We start from the raw sequence: 26,585 nt of genomic DNA on the forward strand, positions 1-26,585 counted from the left end.
CAGTCAAAATTGATTGTGAATGGCTTGCCTAAGTTTTGAGTTGATGGGATGCAAAAAGTATATAAAGCATATCAAGTTGGAAAGAAAGAAAGGCATATATTTCCACATGAAAAGCATACATGTAAGGAGCCACTTGAATTGATATAATCTAGTGTATAGGGTCCTACAAAGACTGCAACTTTGAGTGATTGTAAGTATTATGTTTCCTTCATTGATGATCATACTCGCAAAGTACGAATTTGAAAGCTTGCTTGAAAGCGCATCATGTATGTGTTCACTCACTTTGAAAGCTTTAAGGCTTTGTTTGAGAATGAGATAAGGTGGCATATTGAATGCCTAAGATCAATTGCAAGGGGAGAAATTCTTTGTAATTAGTATTTTGATTTTTTGCAAAAAAAATGGTATATAGAGGTAGTATACATGTAGATATACTTTGTAGGAAAATGGAGTTGTTGGGTGAAAAAATAGGAATATTGTAGAGGTGGCTCATGCATTGATATCAGAAAGAAACTTGCCTCATTACTATTGGGTTGAAGCAGTTGCTACTGATGTATAAATTATGAATAGGATACCCACTATTACTATACATGGTATGACACCTGAAGATAAGTTTATGACTAGAAAGCCAAATCTATCCCATCTGAAAGTATTTGGATGTATTGCTTATATGTATATTCTCGATGAGTTTTGTAGTAAATTAGATCCCAAAGCAAAAAAATATGTATTTGTTGGATATTCTCTTGAGCAAAAGGGATATAGATGTGATAATCATGCTACATGTGAGTTGAGAGTTAACAGGGATGTTATTTTTTATGAAATGAGTAACTAGTACAATAATGTGTAGAATGCAATTGGGATTGACGAGCATGAGTGCGACTGTGCAAAAAATAGGTCAACAGTCATTTCACAGACATTGAGTGGACCACAAGAGTCTCCTAGTCATGGTTTTATTGATAGACCTTGGAGTGGTAGATTGAGGTCACAAGTTACACCACCAAGTATATCAAAGATGTCAAGAAAAGGTAAATAGAAACTTGGGGACTCACCTATTTTGACAGATGTATCATCATGTTTCTCTCGTGCTGATGCTAATTCAGATGGCTTTAAAAGCACCTGGTAGTGATCTAGGTCCAAACATGTCAAGTAGAGTAAGAAAGCCAATCCAATGATATATGATAGCTATATAGCTCATCACTATGCATACATGGCTAAGGTTGTGCAGGATATGGAACCCACTTGTTTTGAGGGTGTAGTGGATAATGAGTATTGGGATCATGCTATTGAGGAAGAAATGGTTGCACTTAAGGATAATGACACATGAGAGTTAGTGCCCTTACTTGAAGGCAAGAAAGCTATTGGGGTTGCAAATGGGTTTATAAGGTCAAAATCGATCTATTGAGTGCTATAAGTTATGATTGGTTACCAAAGGTTATGCATAGACTCATGGTATTGATTATGAGGGGAGACCTTTGCTCCAATGGATAAAATGGCCACTATAAGGGTTGTCATAGTAGTGGCTATATCACAAGGTTGGATCATGCATCAAATGGATGTTAAGAATGCCTTCTTGCAAAGGGAGATGCAAGAAGACATTTATGTTGAGCAGCCACCTCATTATGTGAATGAGAATCATTCAGATTATGAATGCAAGCTTCATAAGGCCTTGTATGGGCTGAAGCAAGCACCTAGGGCATGGCATGATAGGATTGCAAAATACCTTGTCAGCATTGGCTTTCATAGAGCATTGGGTCTATATATGTAAGAGTGATGCAAGTATTGTTGTCATTACTATATATGTGGATTATTTGATCATTGTGGGTAATATTAAGATAGAGATCAACAATGTGGAGCGTCTTCTCATGGCTAAATTTGAGATGAAGGATTTGGGAGAGCTATGATATTTTGTTGGCATAGAGATAATTAGAGATCCAGAGGGTATATGGTTATCACAGAGATAGTACGTGTTGGATATGTTAAAAAAGTATGGTATGGTTGATTGCAAGCCTATTTCTATACCTTTGGATGTTAATGCTAAGCTTAGAACACATAAGGGTAACTTGATTGAGAATGTCACTATGTATCGAAAGAATGTGGGTAGCCTTATCTATTTGACAATCACTAGACCAAATCTAAATTACATGGTTGGTCTGGAGAGCTAGTTTATGTAGCTTCCGCGAAAGCCATATTTGGATGCAATTCAGCACCCATTGCACTATGTTAAGTCCACATTGGACTATGCCTTATTCTATGGTGCATGTGTATCATTAGACTTGCATGGTTACACATATGCAAATTGAGCTAGTAGTATTTTAGACATGAGATCTACTAGTGATTTTATATTTTTCTTTGGGAGTGCTTCTATTACTTGGAGTAGCAAGAAATAGCCGACAATTGCCTTGTCTAGTATAGAGGTAGAGTGCAGAGGTGTGAGATATCTTGGTTACATATGCTACTTGGTGATTTGGGAATGCATGTGGATAACAAGGTTATCATCTATTGTGATAACCTTACTAGCATTCAATTGGTTAGAAACCTAGTGTATCATGCACAGACCAAACACCTAGAGATCCATTACCATTTCATTTGACAGAGCAGGTTCTAGTAGGTGATATTGACTTGGTTTGTGTCAACACAGAGGAATATGTTGCTAACATTTTCACGAAGGCCTTGGGAGCTGAGAAGCTTTGAAGCTTTAGGATTAAGCTTGGATTTCACAAGCTCATGCTAAGCTCAAGGGAAAGTGTTGAGATGTTGAGTTGTACATGAGCTAGCATCCACTATGTGCCTTGGTGATGTAGTACGATATTATTCATTGGTGTGTTAGGTACCAATGTGAGGATACACCAATGATTCTAAAACTGGACTACACCCATGCAATCCATCCTTGGTTATGGTACATTTATTGTGCCATCTCTTTTGTTTTAGTAGGCCCACACTTAGTGACTGTTGAGATATTTGCAATCACACCTACTTCAGTCCCTTTGTGAGGAGCAGTGAGGGCTCAAGACCGGAATCCCATATGCACAGTAGGAGAAAGTACTACCACTCAAATCCTATAAAGCATTGTACTTGCACTCTTTTTCTAATGCAATGATAGTACTCTTTTCTTTTCAGTAAAGTTTCATGTCACTGTCAATACACAAGATTGTGTTTGTGATTCCAAGTCTCAATCTTGGAGCCTAATTCACTTGTGTAACAATTTGTCCTAGTCAAGGTCAATGTCTTCATGAGTTTCTTTTTCGTCTTTCAACCTCCATAGCTTTCACATCTGCCATGCTCTAGATCCCATGTATTTCACATGGTATCAGAGCTCAATTGAGCATGGCCCAACTCTCTTTTCACTCCTCTCAGCTTCTTTCCATCTTTGCTCAGCTCAGTTTGAGTACTAGACCCTATCTCCAACTTCATTTGCATTCCTACCTTCAATGAAGCTTCCATGGCAGCCATAGCCAGTAGCACCCTGTCAGCTTGAAGCTTTCATATCTCTCTCCATAGGATAAATCTCTTTGAAGTTACTCCTAGAGAAGTGTTTCTCTACTTCTAGAGCTCCTCTTTGGCACCTCAATCATTGAGATTTGGCAACTGTAGCTTCAACATTGCCTCTTTTCAGAGTTGTTGCCATAACTGTGTATATGGACAGCACCTACCTACCTCTATTGGAGCAGCCATATCTCATCAATTAGGCCATATCTCTTCAAGATTTCTTCTCAAGAGTTGTTCTTCAGGTCAATATGCAACTTCTTGGCACAAAAATCAAGGAGATTGATGCACACCATGCCCAGCATTTGCATTTTTCTAAATCTGGGTGCAGTTTAAATAATGACCACTTTGAAGGCTTAGATCTCTCAACTCGGGCAAAATGAGTACAAACCCTCTTAGGGGGATTTAGAACCATTAGTGAGAGTCTTCCATCTCAAAGGGTTTGAGCAGATTCGACCTGTGGAGCTCGTGGGAGCTCATTTACTAGTCGTTGGTCCCTGTTTTGACAGGACAGCCATAGCCAAACTTCACCAAGGTTAAAAATCTCATCATTTTCTCTCTTCTGCCACTGGAAACCCACTGCCACTCAAATCTGAAGGTCCCAGCATCGAATCAAGAAGGGGAAGATCTGGATCTGAAAGAACTTGAAGGATTTTTGTAGGTTTGAAAGACTCAGGGAAGAAACATAGTATCTATTGACACTCATTTTTAGTGATCTAAACACTTGTGTCTCTTAACACATCTCAACCAACTCTTCTGCTACTTAAATTTGATAAGTCTGAAGCTGATTTGCTACTGGTCTCTCAAGTAGAACATGGAAAAAGATTCTCCAACTACTCGTTTCAAAGGAGTCGGGTTTCATACCTAGCAGACCCACATCAAACTGATCCTGATGAAGAAGGGCCTCTGGGCCATTACCACTGGAAAAGAAAAGAAGCCTCGTAATGCGGATCTTGCTATCACTTGGCAAAAGAATGATGATAAGGCTCATGCCATTATCAAACTGGAGCTAGACGATAGCTATATCCACCATGTGAATAACTGTGAGACTTCACAGGATATATGGAAGAGACTTGACACTTTGTTCGGTGCACAGTCTAAATCATCAAAGTATGGTCTCCTGATTGAGTTTTTCAGGCTTGAAATGAAGTCTAGCACATCACTTGCACACATCTAAATTACATGGAAGGACTTCTAACCTAACTTCCAGGAATCAACATTAAAATGGAAGAAGATGTTTGCATCGGTGTTCTACTTAAGAGTTTGCCTCCTGAATATAATAATGTATCAACAACTCTAATTAATATGCCAAACCCTGAACTTGTTGATATCCAAGCATCACTGTTAGAAGAGAAAAAGAAGCTAAAAACTAAGGAAGAACCAAGTACCTCTAGAGATAAGCATGCATTATATGTTGGCAACAGGTACAAAGGCAAGAAGGATCAGCTCTTCTGTGATTTCTACAGAAGGACTGGACACACCAAGAAGTTTTTCCACGCCAGAAAGAGGTCCCAAAATGCCTATCTAGTTGCAGTCAAAGAAGAAGAAGAAAACGGAGAAAAGGAAGAAGAAGAAGAAGACCACCAGGAGAAGGACAAACCTCATCAGTCCTTCTAATCAGATAGACTTTTTAGCTGTGTATTTCCTAGCCCTAATGCCTCTGACATAAACTTGTAAACTCCTCAGTTATCCTTGCACTACAGCCTATGTACACTTTGTGAGGCCCCTGCTACAGCCTCTGGATGTCCATCATGTTTGTGGTACCCACACTTAGCCTTTTTTGCGACAGCCTCTGGTGTTTTGCCATGTTTATGGTGTGCCCACACTTTGCAGGTGTTGCTTTCACTAAAGCCTCTACACACTTTGTACTTTTGGTTGTGATTGAGGAGGGGTGTTGAGATATTTGCAATCACACCTACTTCAGTCCCTTTGTGGGGAGCAATGAGGGCTCAGGACCAAAATCCCATATGCACAGTAGGAGAACGTACCACCACTCAAATCCTATAAAGCATTGTACTTGCACTCTTTTTCTAATGCAATGATAGTACTCTTTTCTTTCCAATAAATGTGTCATGTCACTGTCAATACACAAGATTGTGTTTATGAGTCCAAGTCTCAATCTTGGAACCTAATTCACTTGTGTAACAATTTGTCCTAGTCAGGGTCAATGTCTTCATGAGTTTCTTTTTCCTCTTTCAACCTTCATAGCTTCCGCATCTACCATGCTCTAGATCCCACGTATTTCACATTGACCATGTGTACATACGTTGTGGCACTTTCATATTATTATTTTATCATGTTGTAAATTTAGTTCATTTATGTGGAAGAAAAATAAAGAAATAGAATAAGATTTCAACACTATCTCTCTGTGTGCTCAAGTCTCCATTGCTTTTGTGTGTGTGTGCTCTTGGGTACTTCACCTCTCTCCCATCTTGTTTGTTTTCAACCTAGTTATACATCCATTGCAACTATCATATGTGTAGGAAGAGTAGAAGTAAATAGTACCTTACCATCATCATTATGCTCAATCACTACATTGATTTCTTCAATCTTTACCTTTTCGTTACCTTGTGTCCTGTCAACATCCTTATCCTCCTTCTTCTTCTCCTTTTCCTCTTCTCCTTTTCCTCTTGTTTCCATTTGTAATAGTCCTTCTTGATATGACTTATTTTACCACAATGGAAACATTCAATGTCTTTCTTGGATCTTGATTTGTTGCGTGACCCCATCCATGGTCCTAGTTCTTATCTTTATATTGTTTTCTACCTCTTTCTTCTTGAGTTGCCAATACCTAACCATTTTTGCCTTGGTTCATGAATTTCCTTCATATCTCTTTAGCCAATAAGCTACCCACAAACATCATTAAATTTCAACTCACCATCTGGAGATGAATTAGTGTATCTCATGGTGCAAGCAAGAATCATAGCAAAAAGATTACCTTAACCTCATCTTCAAACTTCAACTTTTGTGCCTACATTTGACTAAACATGATTTTGAATTCAATAAGGTGGGAGGCAATAGTAGATCTCTCTATCTACAACTCAAAAAAAAAAAAATTTATGAGACACACCTTGTTAGAGATGGTTTCTTTATCATGTGTCACAAAACGTCTTCCGTAAGTCATGTGTAGTAGTCCCATTTGCTACTATAGGATGCACAGATTCTACAAAGTGCAAGCTAATAGTATATTTGGCCAATGCATCAAGCTTTGACTAATCATATTGAAACATGTCTATTGGTTTTCCATCTATGCCTTTTATTGGCCTTAATTGCTTCTCCTAAATAAGGATATATTGGATTCGCTCCTTCCATAAACTAAAGTTGGTACTATCAAACTTCCTGATGTTATATAGTTTCCTATCCATTGCCAATAATGAGCCCCTTTATGCAAAACTATAGCCAACTATCAAGTGATAGCAACTAGAAAATAAGAAAATTACACCACAAAATTGGTAAAATTTTTGCAACACCTACTTAGTATAACCAAAATTGAGTGAAGTTAGAAAATGAACCATACTCAACAATAATGCATATATCACTATTCAAACGCTCTAAAAATCACTACATTTAGTTAAAACATGGCATTACAGTATCAATGCTTCCTCACAAATATAGCAACATGATATCATCCAATTGTTCAAAAGTACATCAAAAGACTAATCTTCGAAAAGCTATTGCAGTACATCAAAGCATAGTGTTCTTGCTCATTCATGAGAAATTATGCATGGGTAGTATGACAATCTACATAGCTCAACGAGTATTATAGCATATGCATCATACTATTTGCTCTTGTAATACTTGTTGCATACAATAGTAGCCAACAACAACCTCCAAAATTGTGAAATCTGTAATCTACAACTTGTGTCAAACTACCTTCAACCTAAAACCGCTTGTTTCTAGTAATTTGTTATCGGTTATCAATGCTTAGTAGCCTTTATACAATATCTCTACAGTGGATAGTGTAAACCTTGAACTATTTTGTAGTTTTTTAACCATTTGTGCAAAATTATAGAAAAAGAAAAAATAGAGACTATGAAGATTTTTGTTAATGGCACTAATTGGATACTCTCTCCCACTTTGATACCAATTGTTGGAGCTATTAAGAGAATGGATATTACACACAGATACACACATAGAGGGATAGAGAGAGAATGCTATGTTTGTGGTGTCTCGAATAGCTCTTTTATAAGCATCACCTTATTGTCTTATCATTGAAAGAATAGAGAATGTGTACATATGCCCCCCACGACATGCACCACCACTCTTAGCCCCTCTAGGTCCCACCCCACCACTCTAAGCCCCACACCTCGAGGCCCTCCAAGAGGACATCCCCCTCCTAGATGAGCTACTCCAAATAGAGTCCCATCAAGCTGAGCCCCTCCACTCCCACAAGCCCTAGCCCCGCCACCCCAAGTCTCTCTATGCCAAGTCCCCCCAAGGATGAGCATGTCCATGCCGAGCCCCTCCATATGCTGAGGCCCCCAAGAAGAAGCCCCTTCATGCCAACCCCCCCAAGGATGAGTTAGGCCAAGCCCCACCACTTGCAATTGTCCTCAATGTGAGTGTGGGGCCCCAACTTGCTTCTTGTCGACCTCCTCACTAGCACCTTCTTGAACCTCTACCTCCATCTCAGCTCCTCGACATCCATTGGTTTTGATACGGAGGATGAGCTCACCCTCCAAAAAAATCTCAAACCTCATCCTCAATGAGTGCTTGGCGGTGATGGGGGAGGTAGTGGCCCCCACTGGAGAAACTATACCTTTGAAAGGGCAACTCCAGGTTGTGGAGCTAGATGCGGTGGACATTGAAGTGCTCACACACCCTAATGAAGAGGACTTGACTAACTCCATCCTTCTTGCCCTCCAATAGTAAGTTTTAGTTGTTTGTTTTTCAGGCATCTCAATCATTGATCTCGTTGATATGTTGCCATAATAATCTATTTTTGTGGCCTTTGCATTTGATAGCTATGTAATATCACTGCTGTCGTTGGGGATCCAAAGATCCGTATAATGTTTTGACCCACTATTGTCACATCCCCTGCAAGACAACAAAGTCTCATGGATGGACGCTTTGAAGCAACGAAGTTGTATCTCAATTGATTATGTGTGAACCGTCTTCATTTCATACCATCAAAAGTAAGTGCTTGATTAAATAGCATTCTTATATGTGTAGACCTAGTTCTTTTATCTTTGTTTTGGTGGTTTATCTACTTTGATAATTGAACAACTCTTACTAGAATCTGATATTGTACAACATCCAACAAAACATTTGTTATTTTACAAATACTATTGACAAGGCTACCATGGAAATGATCGACAATAAGTACCTATGTCTCTCCTTTGAGATTTGGCTCCTGCTCTTTGAAGGTGTCAATCCTATACTAATTTCGCATATTTCTCTAGGGTTGGATGTAAACTTGTGGCCTGCATGGAGGGCGTTCTTTTTGTAATAACCCTTTTATGAAAGAAAAGGATTGTGTGGGCCCCACAATAGGGCCCTAGAGATATCAACTATGGATGGAGGACATGTCTCAATGTGTTTCTACTTCAGAAGGTTATATACAATCTTCTAAATGTGAGTGGGTTTTATGATGCAAGCTTGTTTTGCCGATTGAAGCTCACAATTTGTAATTTCTTCTTTGGTGCAAGATGTTGATATAAGAAACTACTTGAAGTTTGAAGTCAAGAAATTCAAAGTTAGCGTCATTCAATTTTTTACATTTGCAATTTCTGAGCACCATAGGGGGAGGAGGTATTGCAAATAGAGGAGTTCGCGAGTGAGAGAGATTACGGAGGAGGCGCGAGTGAGAACAAGAGCAAGTAAAGGGCTCTGAAAGTGGCTATAGATGCCATGCAAGGTCATGAGGAGGCCATGGAAGAGGTTTGTCAATGGGTTGAATCAAAGCAAGCTATAGAGAGTGGGTTGCAAGTGGTGGAGAGGGGCCTACAAAGATTGAAAGCTCTTTGGTGTGATATGGAGGAAGCACGTCAAACCTCCCCTAACCCCAGCCACCACAACCTCCCCCCATCCCAATGACAACCCCAAGGACACCTCGTCACCCTTGCACACAACCTAGCTGCACTCATGGCCAAGTCTACTCTCTCAAAGATTCAGCCCCTACCCTCGAGGAGACCCTTGGACTTGGCCTTCAAGGACTCTACATTGTAATTTTTTGGTGCTCATTCTTGCCACTTCGTAAATGGAAATGGAAATGCAACAAGAAGCAAAAAGGAAAGGTTATTATATGTCTTGCTAACTTGTTGACATTTCTTTGATGGTATGGTATTTCTTGAGTACAAAAGCCCCATGAAACCATTGCCTTTCTTTGGAGGAAAATGCTTGTGTCTATAATTGTGAAAAGGCTAGTTCATTTTGATTATACTTGAATTATTGATTGTGTGTAGTGAACACCATGAGGGTCACTACAAAGCAAAGGAGGTCCCTCCCTAGGCCAAAGAGCTCCACTTTGCTTGGTGTTGGCCCTCATGTGCATTGAATGCCATATGGGTCACCATCGAGCGAGAGAGGCACCTTCCTAGGGCAACATCCCCGTATTGCTTGGTCGTGACCCTCCAAGGGTAGGCTAGTTCATTTTGTCTATAATTGGAGCGTTTATTGTGTGCAATGGATCCCACAAGGATCACAATCAACCAAAGGATGCCCTTCTCTAGGCTGAAGGGTCCCACTTCACTCGGTTTTGACCCTCATGTGTATTGAACGTGGTATGGGTCACCACCAAGTGACGAGCGAGAGAGGTACCTCCCCAAGGTGATGGCCCTCATATCACTTGTCTGTTACCCTCCAAGTGTAGACTATTCAAATTTAGTACCATTTGCAATGACAGTTAGCTCTAATATGATTTGCTCACATCCCAAAAGTAGACCAGTACACACTGATATGAGAGATTACTCAAATGGCACACAAGGAACCTGCATTTATGAACCTATTTATCATGTATAGAAAGTACCCAAATACCACAGAAAGGTATTGTGGGACTACCAAATTTAGTACTCAAAAGTACCAAGACTACCAATAATGGTACAATGAGACAGATAGCAATGGTACTAAGTACCAAAAACTACCAATTTTGGTATGGTATGACAAAGAAAGCCATCAATAAAGATAGCCCTAGAGACAAAAGTATGAAACGATTCTGAATACAAAATAAGTGTTAAGAGCTAGGGAATGTGCTATCCAAATGTGGATTGTGATGCTTAAAATTTAGCCTATTCTACTTTACATATGTACTAGTATTCTATTTCTGTGTTCTCACTCTTTGCCTATGTCTATCTCTGTCCATTGTCGTTGCAGCAGTTGTACCTCTTTAGGAGTGAGGCTAGCTTCATTTTGTGATTGTTGAGTGTAGATGGACTTCTTAGGCAATGATGACATGTATCTCTCTTTCACAATCCAAGCCTTGATTTTAGTTATATCTCCTTGAATCTTGCAAGTAGGTGCATGTTGTCCTATAACTATGCAGTCCTCGAAGAGGTAGCTCTCTCGGGCTCCTAATGGCAATGCAGATGCACAGCATTGTTTGCTATCTCTTTATATGCGAAGCTCTTTTCTTTTCTTATTGGGACTTGGCAAAAATCAAGAGAGTAGTTAGAGATAAAGTGATACAAATATTTCATTTGATCATGTGAATGTAAAGTAAGATAAGCAATGTACCTTTTTATCATTGATATAGAAGCTAAACAAAGTAGGAAGTTGGATGTCTTCATTGTGCAAGTCTGTCCTCAATTGTCACAATGTGCACATTGACCCTATCTTCATAATGATCAAAATTTCACCATCTAGCCAAACATCAATATCTTGTAATAAATTTCCAAAAAACTCCCTCATGTCTTGATCTAGTGGTACCAATTTCCTGCAAACATGGTGCCATCTTCTATACAAAAATGTCATGATGAAGTTTTGAGTGGCAATCATATACTTGTAGAAAACAGAATCTAGTTGCACCTTGCAAGTGATTCCATCTTGTACCTCTGTATCCCAGCTTGCATCTACAAACTCTAGGATACTGTCTACATTTAGGCACTTCACTAGGAACATGGTTCTTGAGGTCTGGACTTCAGTGCTAGAGAAAAAGTCCACAAAAATGGCTATAGGCATAAAAGTTGATATTTTGCTTTGACTACTTGAAATGTTGGGCTTTAGGTATTTTTGCACCATGTGAAATAGTTTGCATATGTAACTCTTGCTTATTCTAGAATCTAGTAATGGCCACTCCTTGCTCTTGAAATTTGGAAGGGGAAGGCTAGACAAGGCTCCCCATTGCCCATTGAAGGAGAGTGGTATGTAAAAATGGTCATAAAATATTTTTCCCCTCTCAGTCAACAATGCTTTGATCCTCCCCTTTTTGCCAAAAAGAGCCATGGATGACATCCAAAACATCTACCACACATTCTAGTAGCTACCATTCCTAGCGCTTGATGGATACAAGTTTGTTAACATCAAATGGTCTTGTCAGTTTACAAGGTGAATAAGAAACGCATGCTATCATTCATGCCAGAAAGTAGATGCAACCAAAATGCACCAACAATTGGGTCTATGGAGAGGGAGATTAGAGGTAGTGGGCTCAAGGTGAAGCTCCTTATGCATGAAAACATGCTCCTCATACACTTCTTTGATTGTCTTCTTGGAGCCAGCAAGCCTAAAATCCATTAGCTTGCCCTTCCACAGCATGATAAAAAAGGGTTGGCTATCGAAGATCTCTTCTACTTCCTTCATTGCATGATTATCCAACCTCCCTTCGTTATGGTCAAGGGAACCCACAAATCCTGATCATTGAGTATATTGAAAGTGACTATAAAATCAATGGAAGCACTAGGTCTTATGCATCAAGAAGATGCATCCATGGAGTAGGAAGATGGAGGGCAAAGACATGCGACTGAGTGGAGAGAAAACAAACAAAAACTCCAAAGGGTGCAGACTGGAAGCAAGAGAGAGAGAATGAGAATCAAGCACTCAAAGATTTCAAACGAGGAGAGGCATTCACCACCTTTTTTCCCTTGGTAAGAGAAATGTCTAAATTATGATGGCCAAACATTACTATTGGAAAATGACAAAACTCTGCTTTACTGTTGGAAAGCAATAATTACTCTACTCATTTCAACAAAACTAACAATATCAAAAATGCCAAATTTTATTTTCAAGAATACAAAAATGATTTTTGAAAAAAAAAATCCGTCATGAAAGCCTTCTCATTGATGGAGTGCTCTCTCTCTCTCTCTCTCTCTCTCTCTCTCTCTCTCTCTCTCTCTCTCTCTCTCTCTCTCTCTCTCTCTCTCTCTCTCTCTCTCTCTCTCTCTCTCTCTCTCTCTCTCTCTCTCTCTCTCTCTCTCTCTCTCTCTCTCTCTCCATGTTAAAAGGCCGAAAAATGACCTCAAACTCTCACTAAAATGATACACCTCCTTCTGCTCAAGGTCTTTCTTTTCTTTTGCTATAGAGCACTCTTCTTACTCCCCTATGTCAAATTCTAATAGCTCTAGCATGTCCATAGAGGGTATCATGACAATGGGTGGCTCTAGAGTGATGGTAGAGGCTGACATGGGTGTGTTGGGTTGTAAAATGTAGGACTTTCACCTCATAGTCCTCATATCCTTTCTTCCTTAGGTGGTGAAGAATATCTTCTTTAGTCTACTCCTCATTCATTAGAGTGGCTCTAGAGTGATGGTAGAGGCTGACATTGGTGCGTTGGGTTGTAAAACCTATGAGTTTCAGCTCATGCTAGATTGTTGGATAACTTCATTAGGGATGTTTCTTTTTTTTTCATTGTTTATGGAAACTTGCATGATGATATTTATATGCAATGACCTAAGGGCTTTGCGGAGAAAGGCAAGGGACACCCAGTGTACAAATTGAAGAAAAGTATTTATGGGCTTAACCATAAGTTTGCTATTTTCATGCATTTGTATGGGTATTCCCACAATGATATAGATTCATATTTACACACGAAGAAGGCCCTTATTTTGATACTTTATGCTGATCATATGCTTATAGCTAGGAGTGCTCATGTTGAGTTGGACAGGAGTTGGATGCTCTAAAGACTCGGCTCAATAAGAGCTTTGAGATGAAGGACATGGCAGAGGCCTCATGCATACTTGGCATGTGCATTATGCGTGCAATCCTCTAAGGCACTTCTCAACTTATCCTAGAAGGAGTATATCCATAGAGCACTTGAATGATACCATATGCAAGATGGTAAGCCTATTGGCTATCCTTTACCTTCTCATGTGAAGGTTAGTCAGGCTTATTTCTGCAGCTAGATAATGAGAGGTTCAATGATATGGCCAAGGTTTCATATATATCTGCAATGAGTAGTTTGATGGATTCCATGATCGGCACTTGTCTTAACATAGCATTTGTTGTGGGAGTTGTGGCACCCCATATGGCTACACCTAGGAGGCAACATTGGAATGTTGTGAAGGTAACACAGTAGATATATGCATTTGCTATGGCAATTAGGATACAGGATTCATGGGTTACCGTGACTTAGATTATGAAGGACATGCAAACAGTAGGAAGTCCATATCTAGGTGTGTCTTTACCTATGCTAGAGGTTCCATCTCTTGGACGTCTAGGGTGTAGAAATGCATGGCCTTGTCTACTACCAAGGATAAGTATATTGCAGCCACTGAGGCTTGCAAGGAGGCCTTATGGTTAGGCTGTCTGGTTTTCAGATATTGGTATGACGATGAGTCCTACACTGCATTCAGATTTAATGAGTGCCATTCAATTGGCTAGTAATCCAATCTACCATGCAAAGACAAAGCACATTGAGGTATGCTATCACTTTATCAAGGAGGTGGTAAAAGATAAGTCTATTGAGCTTATCAAGATACCTACAAATACAAATCCTACAAATTTACGTACGAAAAGTCTCCTAATGGAATGATATGCCTTCCTTAGGAGGTTCATGGATGTAGAATGAGATGACATCTTTTCTCATCCTATTGTACTCTGTGTACTTGTTGCACTTTTCTCTTTTTCTTTTACTTCTCATTGAGGCACATTCATATTTAACTAGGAGGTTGTTCGGGGTTAAAGGCTACATGTGCCTAGTTGCTTATATTTATTGTCACTTTATTCTTTAGTGACAAATAGAATAAGGAAAAGTGAGTCACACATTGTGACTATTGGAGTTTCCACCACCGGTCTCTCTTCTTCTTGCCGCTTGAACATCCATAGCTCTTTCTCTCTTCTTGATTTCTCTTGTGCTTCCATATTTCACTCACCTTTCATGGGATTAGCTCAACTCTAGAGCCCAATATTTTTTCTTTATGAGTTTGCAATTTTTTTTCCTTCTCCATGTGTGCAAACTTTGGACCACTATGGAGGTTTGTTCAAAGTTTGACGTCTTCTACACCAGCTTACCCACCTCCAATGTTTGGGAAGGCCAAGAACAAGAAGAGGAGATTGGCCAAGCACTTTTAGACCTCTTCAAGCTCTAACACATTTTTAGAGAGAGAGCCTTAAATCTAACACAAATTTGGAGGGGAGGCTAAGCACTTGGAGACTTATTTAGGCTCTAACACAAATTTAGAGGGGATGCACTCGAAGACTTCTTCGGGCTCTAACACAAACTTAAAGGGGAATCCTTAAATGCTCACATTATGGGAGAGGCACCCATCCTAAGAAGAAATGTTAGAATAAATACCCTCAGAGATTGGCTCCAAGATCTACATTTATAAGAGGGTATCATCACTATCGGTAACATTTCTATGGTGCTTATTTGTGGTGTTGGCAGGCTCTCCTAGGAAATACTGGCACTTTGCCACTATTGCCTAACCATTATAAAGGGCTCTCCTAGGTTGTTTTCCATTGCTACACCTGTTCCCAATTATGTACCATCTATCCTACAAGTTCTATTTCATCCCCAACCATCTCCTCTAATGGTTCCATCAAACCTCCCATCCCTTTTAGAGGGGGATGATATCAGTAATATGGATGTGGATTCCTTGGCCCTTTGTGTTTCAAAGGGGAGTTCCCATGAACTTGAGGAGCTTCATCAAGGATTACATTCTACTTCAGGCCTTCATTTCAAACAATGCCTCTTTTATTCATCATTGAGCCGCCATCCCCTACTACTTGGTCCTTGGATCCTATTGTTTCTTTGCACGTTATAGCACTTTTGATAGCTCCTCACTATCATCTCATAGTTTGGTCAAAGACTGGCTCACCTATCCATGACTAGAGAGTTTCCTAGAGCAATCCATTCAAGGCCTTCTTTGTTTCTATTGGCCCATGGTGGCTTCCCATTGGATTGGGCTTTCATCTAAAGAGTGGGACTTGCTTCTTGACTAGCATTCTTCATCAATGGACTTCATCAGCACTCTTCCTGCCACCCTTGTATCCACATCTTCTTTTGGCCTTTCGCCACATCTAGTATCTAAGACCGGGTATTAGCAGGCATGTGTCTTCTACAATCATCTCCTACTTCTGAGTCTTAGTTGAAGTCTAATGAGGATATTTGGAGCTTTGACATTGTCGTTGAAATTATGTGCTTTAGGCACTCTAGATGGAGGGTAAACCAATGCATTTCCTTTTGGGCATTGTAGATTGTCCTGGGTGCCCACATTTATAGGTAGCCAATTCTCCTTATTCTCTCATCCTACAACCATCTAATTCCCACACTAATGTGTAGAGCTATGTGTTGGGGCTAACCATTGTTGCAACCTTGTATCCTTCAACCATTATAGTCGACTTGTTTCTTCTCCCAACTGCACTCTCTTTCAATCTCATTCCTCTCTTCATGTTTGCTTTCCTTTCCATTACACATTCTCACAAATGCTTGAGGCACTATTTTTGCTTATGGTGTGACAATATCATAGTCATCATCGTTGCACATAGGGTTATCACATTCTTCATCTTTGTTAGAACAGAAGTCTTTGGTGTCTATGTTTGTGTCAACCTTGTGTAGCTATTTAGATGTAACGTGTGTTCCTTATGGTACATGAGGAGCTTAGATGGACACGCGTGAAAGTTACACATTGGGTAGTCCGATGTGGTTGGCAAACTACAAATGGCTTTTTTTTTTAATGATGCATGAGGAAAAGGGATTTGAATATAGAAAAGGTTCAAGAAAGGAATAAGAAAGTTGTTGTCATACAATGTTAACATAAGATATTGAGTGGCCATTTGCATGAGGATGTTTGGGAAGTTGATGAAGTTTGTGGCATGTTGATCTCAAAAGAGCTTTGTGAAGACAACATTTCAAACATCTAGGGCCATTTCAGCTCCTAGTCATTAGAGTGGGTGGTCTCATTAAGATCAAACAAAGATGTCATGATGTAAGCAAGTATTATATAAGGGTAAGATTACCACCCATGGTGTACAAGAGCACTTTAGAAACCTCGACTTAAGCCATCTTTACTTATGAGTATATGCAAATGGAGAAAAACAATTGGTGACATTGTTTAACACAAAATACTTTACTCCATCAGCCATATTGCCTCCTAACATGGTTGACAGATTTCAAAGCAAAGATCGTGACATTTCACATTTCACATTTCCCGCCATCTATCTACGAGCCATAAGCACCAACCAATTGATGATTAAACTGGGACAACATGCTTTATCTTGACACATTAGCTATGAAGTTCACACTCAATTGTCTCTATCACAATTTTTCAAAATTGAAATATTATGTCTACGAACGTGTGAACTTAAACATGAACACAAGAGCATCTAGTTCTAAGGTTAATTACCCAATTTATTTGACTCTATTGTTCATTATTCATGGGTTGTTTATACATTATAGAAGAGAGAGAGAGAGAGAGAGAGAGAGAGATCGTGTGTGTGTGTGTGTGTGTGTGTGTGTGTATGCATGCGCATGAGTATACACCATATCCAAGTGCATGGAAAATATACTTTTGTATTATAGTTTCTTATTGTTAGGATTCCATTAGGGAAAATTTTAAGGTCTCGAAAACACCCTCTAAGGGAGTTACATTAAAATATTTCCTTTAAAAATTGACACTATAAAATTTCTGAAATGAACTCCAAACTTGTCAAAGATTGCATTTTTAGAACCTACTTTTGACGAGCTTTCACAAATGATACATAGCATGATGGTGTTTCCATTGGATGAGGCTAGATTCTCTATTTTATTTTATTTTATTTGCTCTTACAAGATTTTGTCATGGTAATATTCCCTAGGCAAAATGAAATCTTTGGTGTAGCTTCATTGTTCTATTTCCAAACATTATCAACTCTTAAATCACTAGGAAGCTCTTGAAGAATGGATGCTAAAAATGTAATCTCCAACAAGTTTAGAGTTTGTTTGCAAAGAATTTTAGTGTGCCTCCATTTTTTTAGGGAATATTTTAGTTAAACTCCATTAGAGGGCATTTTCGAGACCTCAAATCTCCCCTAATGTAGAACTTCGCAATGAAAATGGTAATGCATGTAGTAATCCCACTTGATTGAACCCCAATAATAATTTGAAGACACTTGGAAAGATTCCCATCTTGAAATAAATTAATCGTCATTTATAAAACTACTATGCCTTAATCCTTTCTTTTATATCTAATTTGGACTTTTGATTCTTTACACAACCCTTCATTCATATTTTTTGAGTTTGCATAGTGATAATATATAACTCAATAGTCAAGCCCTCTTTCTTCCTAGCCTAACTTCTTGATAGCCTATCATAAAGAAAAAGTGGGCATCCCCTATAGTTCACATTCCATGAGTACCCCATATATGCAACAAAGCAACTTCTTTTTCCCTTTCTTTTAGGCTAGTTTTCGAAGTCAAGCATCATGCAACCCTTCTTTTAATCACAACATACATAGGCTTGAAATCTAAGGCTTTTACATTGTAAAGTCGTGGCTGTTTTAATCAAAACACCTTAAGACTACACATGAGATTATTATTGAACTGAGGTTCCTTTTATTGTCTCTTCAAGATAGCTATAGATAATTAGGCCTTTTCGTCCTTTATTATATTGTCCAAGTTATTCATAGCTAAAGCATCCATATATAAACAATGTGAAATATTTTTAATATATATGGCGGGGCACTTTTTAAGGTCTAAGGAAAGGATTCAATAGACACACAAAAATATGTGTAAATGATCACAATGCAATATCCACTTTCATAGTTATCATCTTAATTTAAGTATTTGACAAAATTTATGAAAGTGTTGCTCCTAGTTTATCAACAAAGAACCTATTTGCTTTATCCGAGTCACATTCAAAAGATCGAATGTCCATACACATGCACAAAAAACTCATACTAGCAAGATAGCATACAACATTAAATGAAAGATCTCCTAATGTGTACAATCTTTGAGGATTTGATATTCCAAATTGATAATTACAACCACCTTCAAGTTGCTCATTTTAAACTTCATAACATTCATGAGACAAGTTACTATTCTAGGATTATAAAATTTGAAGAAGTTTGGTTATTATTAGAATTGTTTGATTAATCAAGCATACGTTTATCAAAACATAAAAATAATTACAAAACTCCAACAATTGGATTGTGTATTGACATCGGCCTTCATATGTCTATGAAGTAGATTTGCCTATATTGCCATTTACTGATTTTTGGCAAACAAATCACCTTTCACTGGAGTGGCTTCATCAACTGTTATGGGGTACGAGCGAATTGGTGAAGTATTTACAACACTACCATGCCATTGAACTTTAGTGAACTTCACTATATTACCATCTTTGATCCTTGGAATGATGATCTTGGTTGGGATGTCAATGCACACAAAAGGGAAGTTGAAAGAGAGAAAGGTTGATGATAGTGCAAGTGCTTCTAATGCCAAGGATTTGGGAAGTCAATGCAGCTGCAAGGGATGTTGGAGGTGAAATCGGTGGGAGTGCAAATGCTTCTAATACCAAGGATTTGGCATGAAAACTCACAATTCGCTAGATATCGAGGACCACCTCACAACTCAATAGGCTTTGATGCACATCTTTTGAATCAATTAGGCTTTGATGCACATCTTAAGGCTTCACTTTACTACTTCTCAAACTAATTCCATAATTTGCTGTTGAAATTTACTCTGGCAATACACAGTTCACATGCAATCTCACTCAGAGATCTTTTTTGTACTACTAGCAAATATTCCACTCCAGTCAAGTCTGCACATCCATTGTGCTCGCATATTTTGTAGACCACCTCTAACACGTGGCTGCTCAACGATGGTTCATATGTGGCAAACATATTTTGCGTTGTTTTGCATCTGATTGCTTGGCATGTACAGCTCATGAAACCTTCAGTTAATGCTTTCTTGTTGCACAACATTACACAAGATTAGTTCGATGTGGCAACTCCCACCCTGAGTTGCTCTTCCATTGCTCCACATTACAAGCCCTATGAAATGTCCCTAACATGTGCACTTATGCAATGCAGTTGAGCAGAATCTATTGATTAGGTGTTGGAAACACCCACCTTTCATCATGGTCCAACACAACCCACTTCTGAGTTTTGACCTCCAACTTCCCATACTTCACTCTTTCTTTCCAATTGGACTATCACTTGGTATTTTGTGATTGTGGTGCAACATATTTAATTATGTTGTGGGGTGCACCTCTCCCTTAACTCCAGCCTGTCACACTACCAGCAAGTATTGCCCACAGGGGTTCCAGGGATTGATCACTGATGTAACTCTCATCATAGTACAGTGTAAAATTGTCTCAAAATAAAGTAAACACTTTCTTATCACTTGCAAAGTGCTACTTCTCCTGTTGCAGATCACTTGTCCTGTTGGCGTAGCCTCGTATGAACTAAATAACTCATCACTACAAAAGCAAGGAAACCTCAACTCAACCATGAAGAGGTCTGGTTAATAAACTAATAAAATACAAAAGGAAACATTTTCAATCAATACACTACTCTATTGTTTCTGTGTTGCTGGATTTAGCGACAGGAGGAGCCTAGAGACAGGCGGTTCCATAAAAGTTTGTGGAACTCCCACTGACTGAAAAGCAGACACTCTAAAAAGTGTGTAAGCACACAAATTGGTGAGTTACAAGTTCAGTTTTCTTAATGCTTAGTACCACAACCATTCTCCTTAGGGTGTTAACAACAAGTTTTCAACTTGGCCTCAGCCAAGTTCATTTTCCAGGAGAAAGGAACCCGTACAAGAACCACTCTTCTCAAAGGTGTTATATGTTTTGCCTCAACTAAGGAGAAAAACTCTCCATGTATCCAGAAAATTGGCAGGTGTACACCTTGAATGCAAAAATCTAGATTAAATTTTAATTCCCAAAAGGAGCACCAGTATTAGCATGTATATGCTACCAATGGTCTCCTCAGATAGCAGCGAAATACTCCTTGCTCAGCTTAGTGTCAGGCTTCATTGTCTTCTCACCAGGTTTCCAGCCTGCAGGACAGACCTCATCTGGATTGTCTTGCACGTATTGAACAGCCTGTAAAGATTTACTAAGGTGGTCAAAAAGCTTCAAGTAGAAACAGTTATCTGCAATTACCAAATTATCTCTGAACAAATAAGTACACCAAACCCTTAAGACTCATCCACAATCATTTCAATCTTCAATAATTTGATAACTCAATCACTAAAAGTACTAAAACCCTCTGCCTACAGCACAATACAATATAGCAAGTTACAAAGATAAAAAATCTACAAACTCGAAAAATGCTCCCGGATTAGCAAATCTGATTAAATACCTGGAGGGTCCTAAGGGTCTCATCCACACTACGCCCGATTGCAAGATTGTTGATGGTAGCATGCTGAATAATGCCTTGCTTGTCAATGATAAAAAGACCTCGAAGGGCAACACCCTGCCAAGTACAATTAACAGAGGTAAATGCAAGCATAATCAACAAGCTCAGTCCAACATTCATTTGTATGTGCAATGATGTACACTATTTACCTGGCCAGGAATGAGGACATTGTAGGCTTTCGAAATGGTTTTCGTTAAGTCGGCAACAAGTGGATATTTCAGGTCACCCAAACCACCAGACTTCCTGTCAGTCTGGATCCATGCAAGGTGGGAAAACTGCATTCAAATGTCCCATGTTAAGTAGATAGTAGACACCTCAAAGGCCACGTTAAATAGTAGTGACACACAAAATGTACCATGTCAAGCAGATAGTAGACACACAAATGTGCTATATAAGGTAGATGGTAGATATACAAAACTAATATCTTAGGCAGGCAGCAATCTTCTTAATCTAAACTGTGTACCACATACAGGCATTTCACTTACCACACTATCAATAGACACACCAAGCACTTCAGTGTTCAGCTTCTCAAACTCTGCATAACGGTCACTGAAAGCAGTGATTTCTGCAAAGCATGTAATTCGCTATCAGTTTGCCTGTTGAATACTCGTTTTATTCACACACAAAAGTTCACAACAGACAAGGTGCACCTGTGGGGCAGACGAATGTGAAGTCAAGTGGGTAGAAGAAGAGCACAACATACTTCTTGCCCCTGTAGTCAGAGAGTTTCACCTGTAAAATGGTCAGGCACAAGCCTAACTTAGCCATTTGAGCATACTGATACTCTGTTGGTAAGAATCACAGTTTATGTCCTAAAACTTGTTCATACTAAAAGTGAAACAGATCCATTACGTTGATGAATTCTTGATCAAAGACAGCTTCTGCCTCAAAATCAGGTGCTTCATTTCCTACAAGTGGAAGCTCACCCTGCATACAGAAGACAGCAGAAAATCTGTCAAATGAAGGTTATGAGCTTTCTACGTACCAGACTGCTGAAAGTGATGGCAAGAAGACTACAAACAAGAATACTTAACACTAAAAACTTGGGTACATGATGTGGCGGGTGAAAAATATGGAAACAAAATCTCTCCTGCCAGAACGTCCGGAGTAGAAATGGAGCTCCAGACAGTGAGTCATATGCAAAAACTAACAGGCAGGAATTGTAGCATTTGGTCCCAACTAATCTGCTTGCTGAAGTTCAGATAAGCCTCACAAACAATGCAAGAATTCAACAGAGTATGTAGTGTAGTGTATCAACAATTTGGATCAAATAAGCCTCAACCCAGATGTTAAACAAAGCATGCAATGTTGTGTGCAATACTGATCGAGAAAAATCTCATCCACCTAGGACACTTGCATTTGATCAAAGTATATCTCAAGAGAGAAAGCCCACATGCCTCAGGCAAAAGAATTAGTCATTCCTTAACACGCTAAAAAAGTCCCAGATGCCTCAGGCAGAGCAACGATTCATTGATTGACATACTGAGAGCGCCCAGATGCCTCAGGCAGAACGACTAATCATTGCTTAACATACGGAGAAAGGCCATGCGCATACGGCAGAGCAAATAATCATATTTCCTTAACACATTATGCAAGCATCCACAACCTAAAGCCCCCAGAATAACCTCAACTGATACACAATCCCGCGCGCCCCATGTTTGCGAATCTGCAAGATACCCAATGTGGGTTTGATGAGAAAGAACGAAGGCTTACCGCGGTCACGACCAGGGGGCGGGATGGGGCGCTGCTTCTGCATGCAGAAGAGGCTGTCCGTCGGGACGAGCGGCCGCAGGCGCGGGCGCACGGGAGGGCAGAGATAGAGGCATTCTTGAGGCCATGGAAGGATTGGGGGATGGCCAGAGAAGAGGAGGAGGGGGAAGAAGATGAAGATGATGAAGAGGCCGAGGAGGTAAAGGAGACAGAGGAAGAGACAGGGGGGGCGATGGCTTGCGGGCAAGCAAGGGCCATGGTGGTAGAGATGGGCAGGAAGGAAAGAGAGAACGACTGCGGTGCTGGGGGAAAAGATAGGCTGGGAGAGAGGTATATTGACTGATGAAGAGTGGAGAAGGTGGGGGGGAGATGCTGTGTGCTTTGCCTTTGGGGGTGCTACCCAAGTTCACCTCCTCCACTAGTACTAGATGACAAGGAGCCCTCCAGTCTCAATCTCCCCCCTCACACTATCAACGTGAATCGCTCTACCTGTAAAAGTTCCTTATTACCTCCCTCGAGGCCTTCAATAGCTCCATTGCACTTCCATCTCTCCATCAATTTGAATTGTTTGTGATTAGCTTCATCCCAATCTCTAAACCCCCCCCCCCCCCCCTTTGCCCCCAAGGGCTGGTTCACAATGGTCAAATTGGCCATGTACACCAAAGGCAGGGGTCTTCTCAGCCCTAACAGACGAGCTTTTGTTCGAAAAGAAAGCATTGCTCCACTTGTCAATTGGCCATTGGTGAGACATAAAGACCACTATGTGTTAGTTTTAGCAGCTCTTTGTATCTTGTTTAAGGTTAGTTACACACCACATGGCACCCAACCCCTTCGTAGAGTGTGGGCATGCAATTTTCAGAATTGGGCATGAAGTCTTTACACACCAAAAGAACACATTTTGTAATTCTTTTGAAAGAAGAATATGTTTCTTATTTTTCTAATTGGCTACAGATACAAGAAGTGCACCCTTGTCTGTCACTTTATAAACTAGGTGAGGGAAACTCCCCATCCAAAAGTGGGTGGAGTGTTCGCCTATTTAACATCTAAATAACAAGTCATGTCCTGTCTTGTGTGTAGAGAACTATGGACACCCAACCCCTAAAGAGGTACTTTGATTGGTTAACACTTGCAAAGTGGGCATCCATCATTTGGTGTGTAACCAACCTAAGTAAGATTCTCACTTGTTTGTGCTTTGAGCAACTGGGTCACGTTAGTCACTTTTTCTCCTTGTGGACACTTTTTCTAACCAATCAACCTTTGGCACCTAGACACTTCCCCCATTTAGACATTTATGAACCCTGCTTAAGGCACCACAAAGCCACTCAATCACAAGTTTTGAACTCTTGACCTCCCATCACTCACACACCTAGCTTATCGAACAAGCTATCATGTATTGATTAGAGTTCTTCATCGCTTCCTAATCCATTATGGTTGCATGGCAAATTCAATAATTTAGATAAGGGTGCCAATAATGTAACATCCCCCTAAATTAGTGATAACTTTTTATTTGACATTCTTGTCATTAATGGAACACATTTTGAGATATTCCAATGCAAGAGAAATGATATACATTGTAATCCTTGGAGGGAAAATGGTTGTAGAGCTTCACATATCAAGGGCGATGCTATGTTCCCTTATAGGCTCTTTAATGTCACATTTTAGCATGCAAATTTTGCAAAAAAGCAAAGTGTTTCAGCAACCATTACGAAGGGGAAATCAAAACAAGAGTATTGAGTTTTTTTTTTCCCTAGCATTGACATACGCTTTTGTGAAGCCTTGTTTTGAAGGTGGAACTCTCGTCCACATGAAATTTGAGAAGATTAAGAAGAGGCCAATGGCTATCATTCACTTAAATGCACTAAGTCAAGTTTTTTTATAATTTGCAAAGGAGATAAGGATCTAAATGTGGCTCCATAAATAAATGGTTCTTTATACTCTTTTTCAATCATGATACTATATACATTTAGGGTCTTTTCTTTTTAGGTTGGCTAGATGTCTCAAATCATCAAATTATCTTCCATAAAATTTTTGAAGTTTCAAATATCCATGTATCTCAAATGAAACTAGGGGAATAAGAAATGGAGGGCAACTAGATTATAATAATAAATAAAGCTTCAAAAACAGAACTATGAGAACAAAAAAAGGAAGACATTTAGACTATACCAATAAATAAAGCTCTAAAATTAAGAACCAAAATTTTTAGAAAAGGAAGCCAAATCAATCATAAAGCCAAATAGTAAGAGCTCACATCCATACCTAGCAAGGAAAAGAGAATGCAAAAAATCAACTTCAACACGTAGGGAATAGAAGCCAATAAAGAAGAATAACATAAGAACATATGGAATAAGAGCCAAGCATAAAAATCTCAATATTTATGCCTTATAGATTCAATATTGGATGGAAGGCAAAGCATATCAGTTCAAGAATTGACATTGGAATTGACTCCAAGCCTTTAGAAAGTTTAAGAGACATGGACTCCATGACAAAGCACTTGAGACCTAAGTATGGAATAAGACTTTGGATTGCATATATTGGCAATGCCTCAAAATGTGAATTCACAATAAGAAGCTTATGGAGATTAGGCATGAAATCAAGATTAGAGTATTGCACATGAGACAAGCATGATATCAAGGACCATTTTTTAGAAAGTTCAAATGATATACATTGTGGACTTCATAATGAAGCACTTGAGACCTAAACTTGTAATGACATCAAAGTGCACCTGCTGGGGAACTCAAAACCAAATATTTAGGGATATTATACACATAATCAAGATGAGAAATTTGCATTTGAGACCAAGAACCATCTTTTATAATTGTGCAAGCACAATATTGGCCCTCCATAGCAATTGTCTAATGTGGAAAAGTTGTTCAACAAATTCAATCAAAGCATGATAGATATCAACTTGCACATATAGTAGAGAGGTGCATATACTCCTAACAAGTGGGCATGAGCAACTTCTTGTGCAAGATCAAATGAAATAGCCCACCAAGTCTCCAAGTCACCTCATGTAAGGCTTATCATTAAATAGAGCATGGATTTTGTAAGGCTGGATGTGGAGCTCAACAAGGATATATAAATGGAACTCTTATTCATTCAAGAGCTCAAATCAACCAATGGCTCAACCATCTCTCACCTAGTTGTCTCATACTCTTGCCCCAAAGTATTTATGCTCTCTTCTCTCATTCCCTATAAAAGCAAGAGAATAGAGAGGTCCAAGCGGGTGTAATCGACTCGCCTACTAAAAGGTAAAATGGATCAATGGTTCATTGGCGGCCATATGATCCAAGTATGCACCTCAAGCCGCTACCTCACCTTTTTCTAATCTACACCATTGTTGCTCCAATGCCAATAGAATAATATAGAGAAGAAGAAAGAGAAAGAGAAGAAGAAGATGGAGAAGAGCTTCTCTCCGATTGGCACCTCATTCTCTCGCATTCTCCCCCTCATAGACTCCTCTCACTCTACCTCACACTCTCACTCTCTCTCCCTTACTCTCAAGCAATGGAAGCATGAAGCACAAGAATGGCTATTTGTGACCAATACTATTTTAAGATCCGAGATACACACTTAACTTTCTTATATACTTAAAATATATATGGCGAATATTATGCTGGCACAGAGGGAGAATAGATGAGAGAAAAGAAAGATGTAGAGAGAGAGAAAGAGGTAGAGTAATTGGCA

The 26,585-nt window shown here is 39.4% G+C and overlaps 1 protein-coding gene across 1 annotated transcript; it reads right to left on the reverse strand.

Annotated features, from left to right (window-relative positions):
• Positions 1 to 20,269: 20,269 nt before the first annotated feature.
• On the reverse strand, positions 20,270 to 23,317 carry LOC148036575 (2-Cys peroxiredoxin BAS1, chloroplastic-like). Its single transcript, XM_087678566.1, has 7 exons — positions 22,905 to 23,317; positions 22,044 to 22,118; positions 21,842 to 21,923; positions 21,677 to 21,756; positions 21,341 to 21,466; positions 21,135 to 21,248; positions 20,270 to 20,875 (listed from the first exon to the last, which is right to left on the reverse strand). Exons 1-7 carry the CDS (start codon positions 23,157 to 23,159, stop codon positions 20,759 to 20,761), a joined length of 849 nt encoding a protein of 282 aa, XP_087534692.1. The 5' UTR covers positions 23,160 to 23,317; the 3' UTR covers positions 20,270 to 20,758.
• Positions 23,318 to 26,585: the final 3,268 nt, after the last annotated feature.

Source organism: Lygodium microphyllum, chromosome 5 (genome assembly GCF_053477565.2).
Source record: "Lygodium microphyllum isolate KBCC chromosome 5, Lygodium_microphyllum_v1.1.10, whole genome shotgun sequence".
NCBI lineage: Eukaryota > Viridiplantae > Streptophyta > Polypodiopsida > Schizaeales > Lygodiaceae > Lygodium > Lygodium microphyllum.

What these genes read in the sequence shown, in the direction of transcription:
- LOC148036575 (XM_087678566.1), bottom strand. Translation starts at nt 23,159, where the DNA reads ATGGCCCTTGCTTGCCCGCAAGCCATCGCCCCCCCTGTCTCTTCCTCT. An exon ending in TTGATCAAGAATTCATCAAC is followed by an intron (nt 21,924 to 22,043) that starts GTAATGGATCTG and finishes ACCATTTTACAG; the next exon opens with GTGAAACTCTCTGACTACAG. An exon ending in ATGTCCTCATTCCTGGCCAG is followed by an intron (nt 21,249 to 21,340) that starts GTAAATAGTGTA and finishes TGTACTTGGCAG; the next exon opens with GGTGTTGCCCTTCGAGGTCT.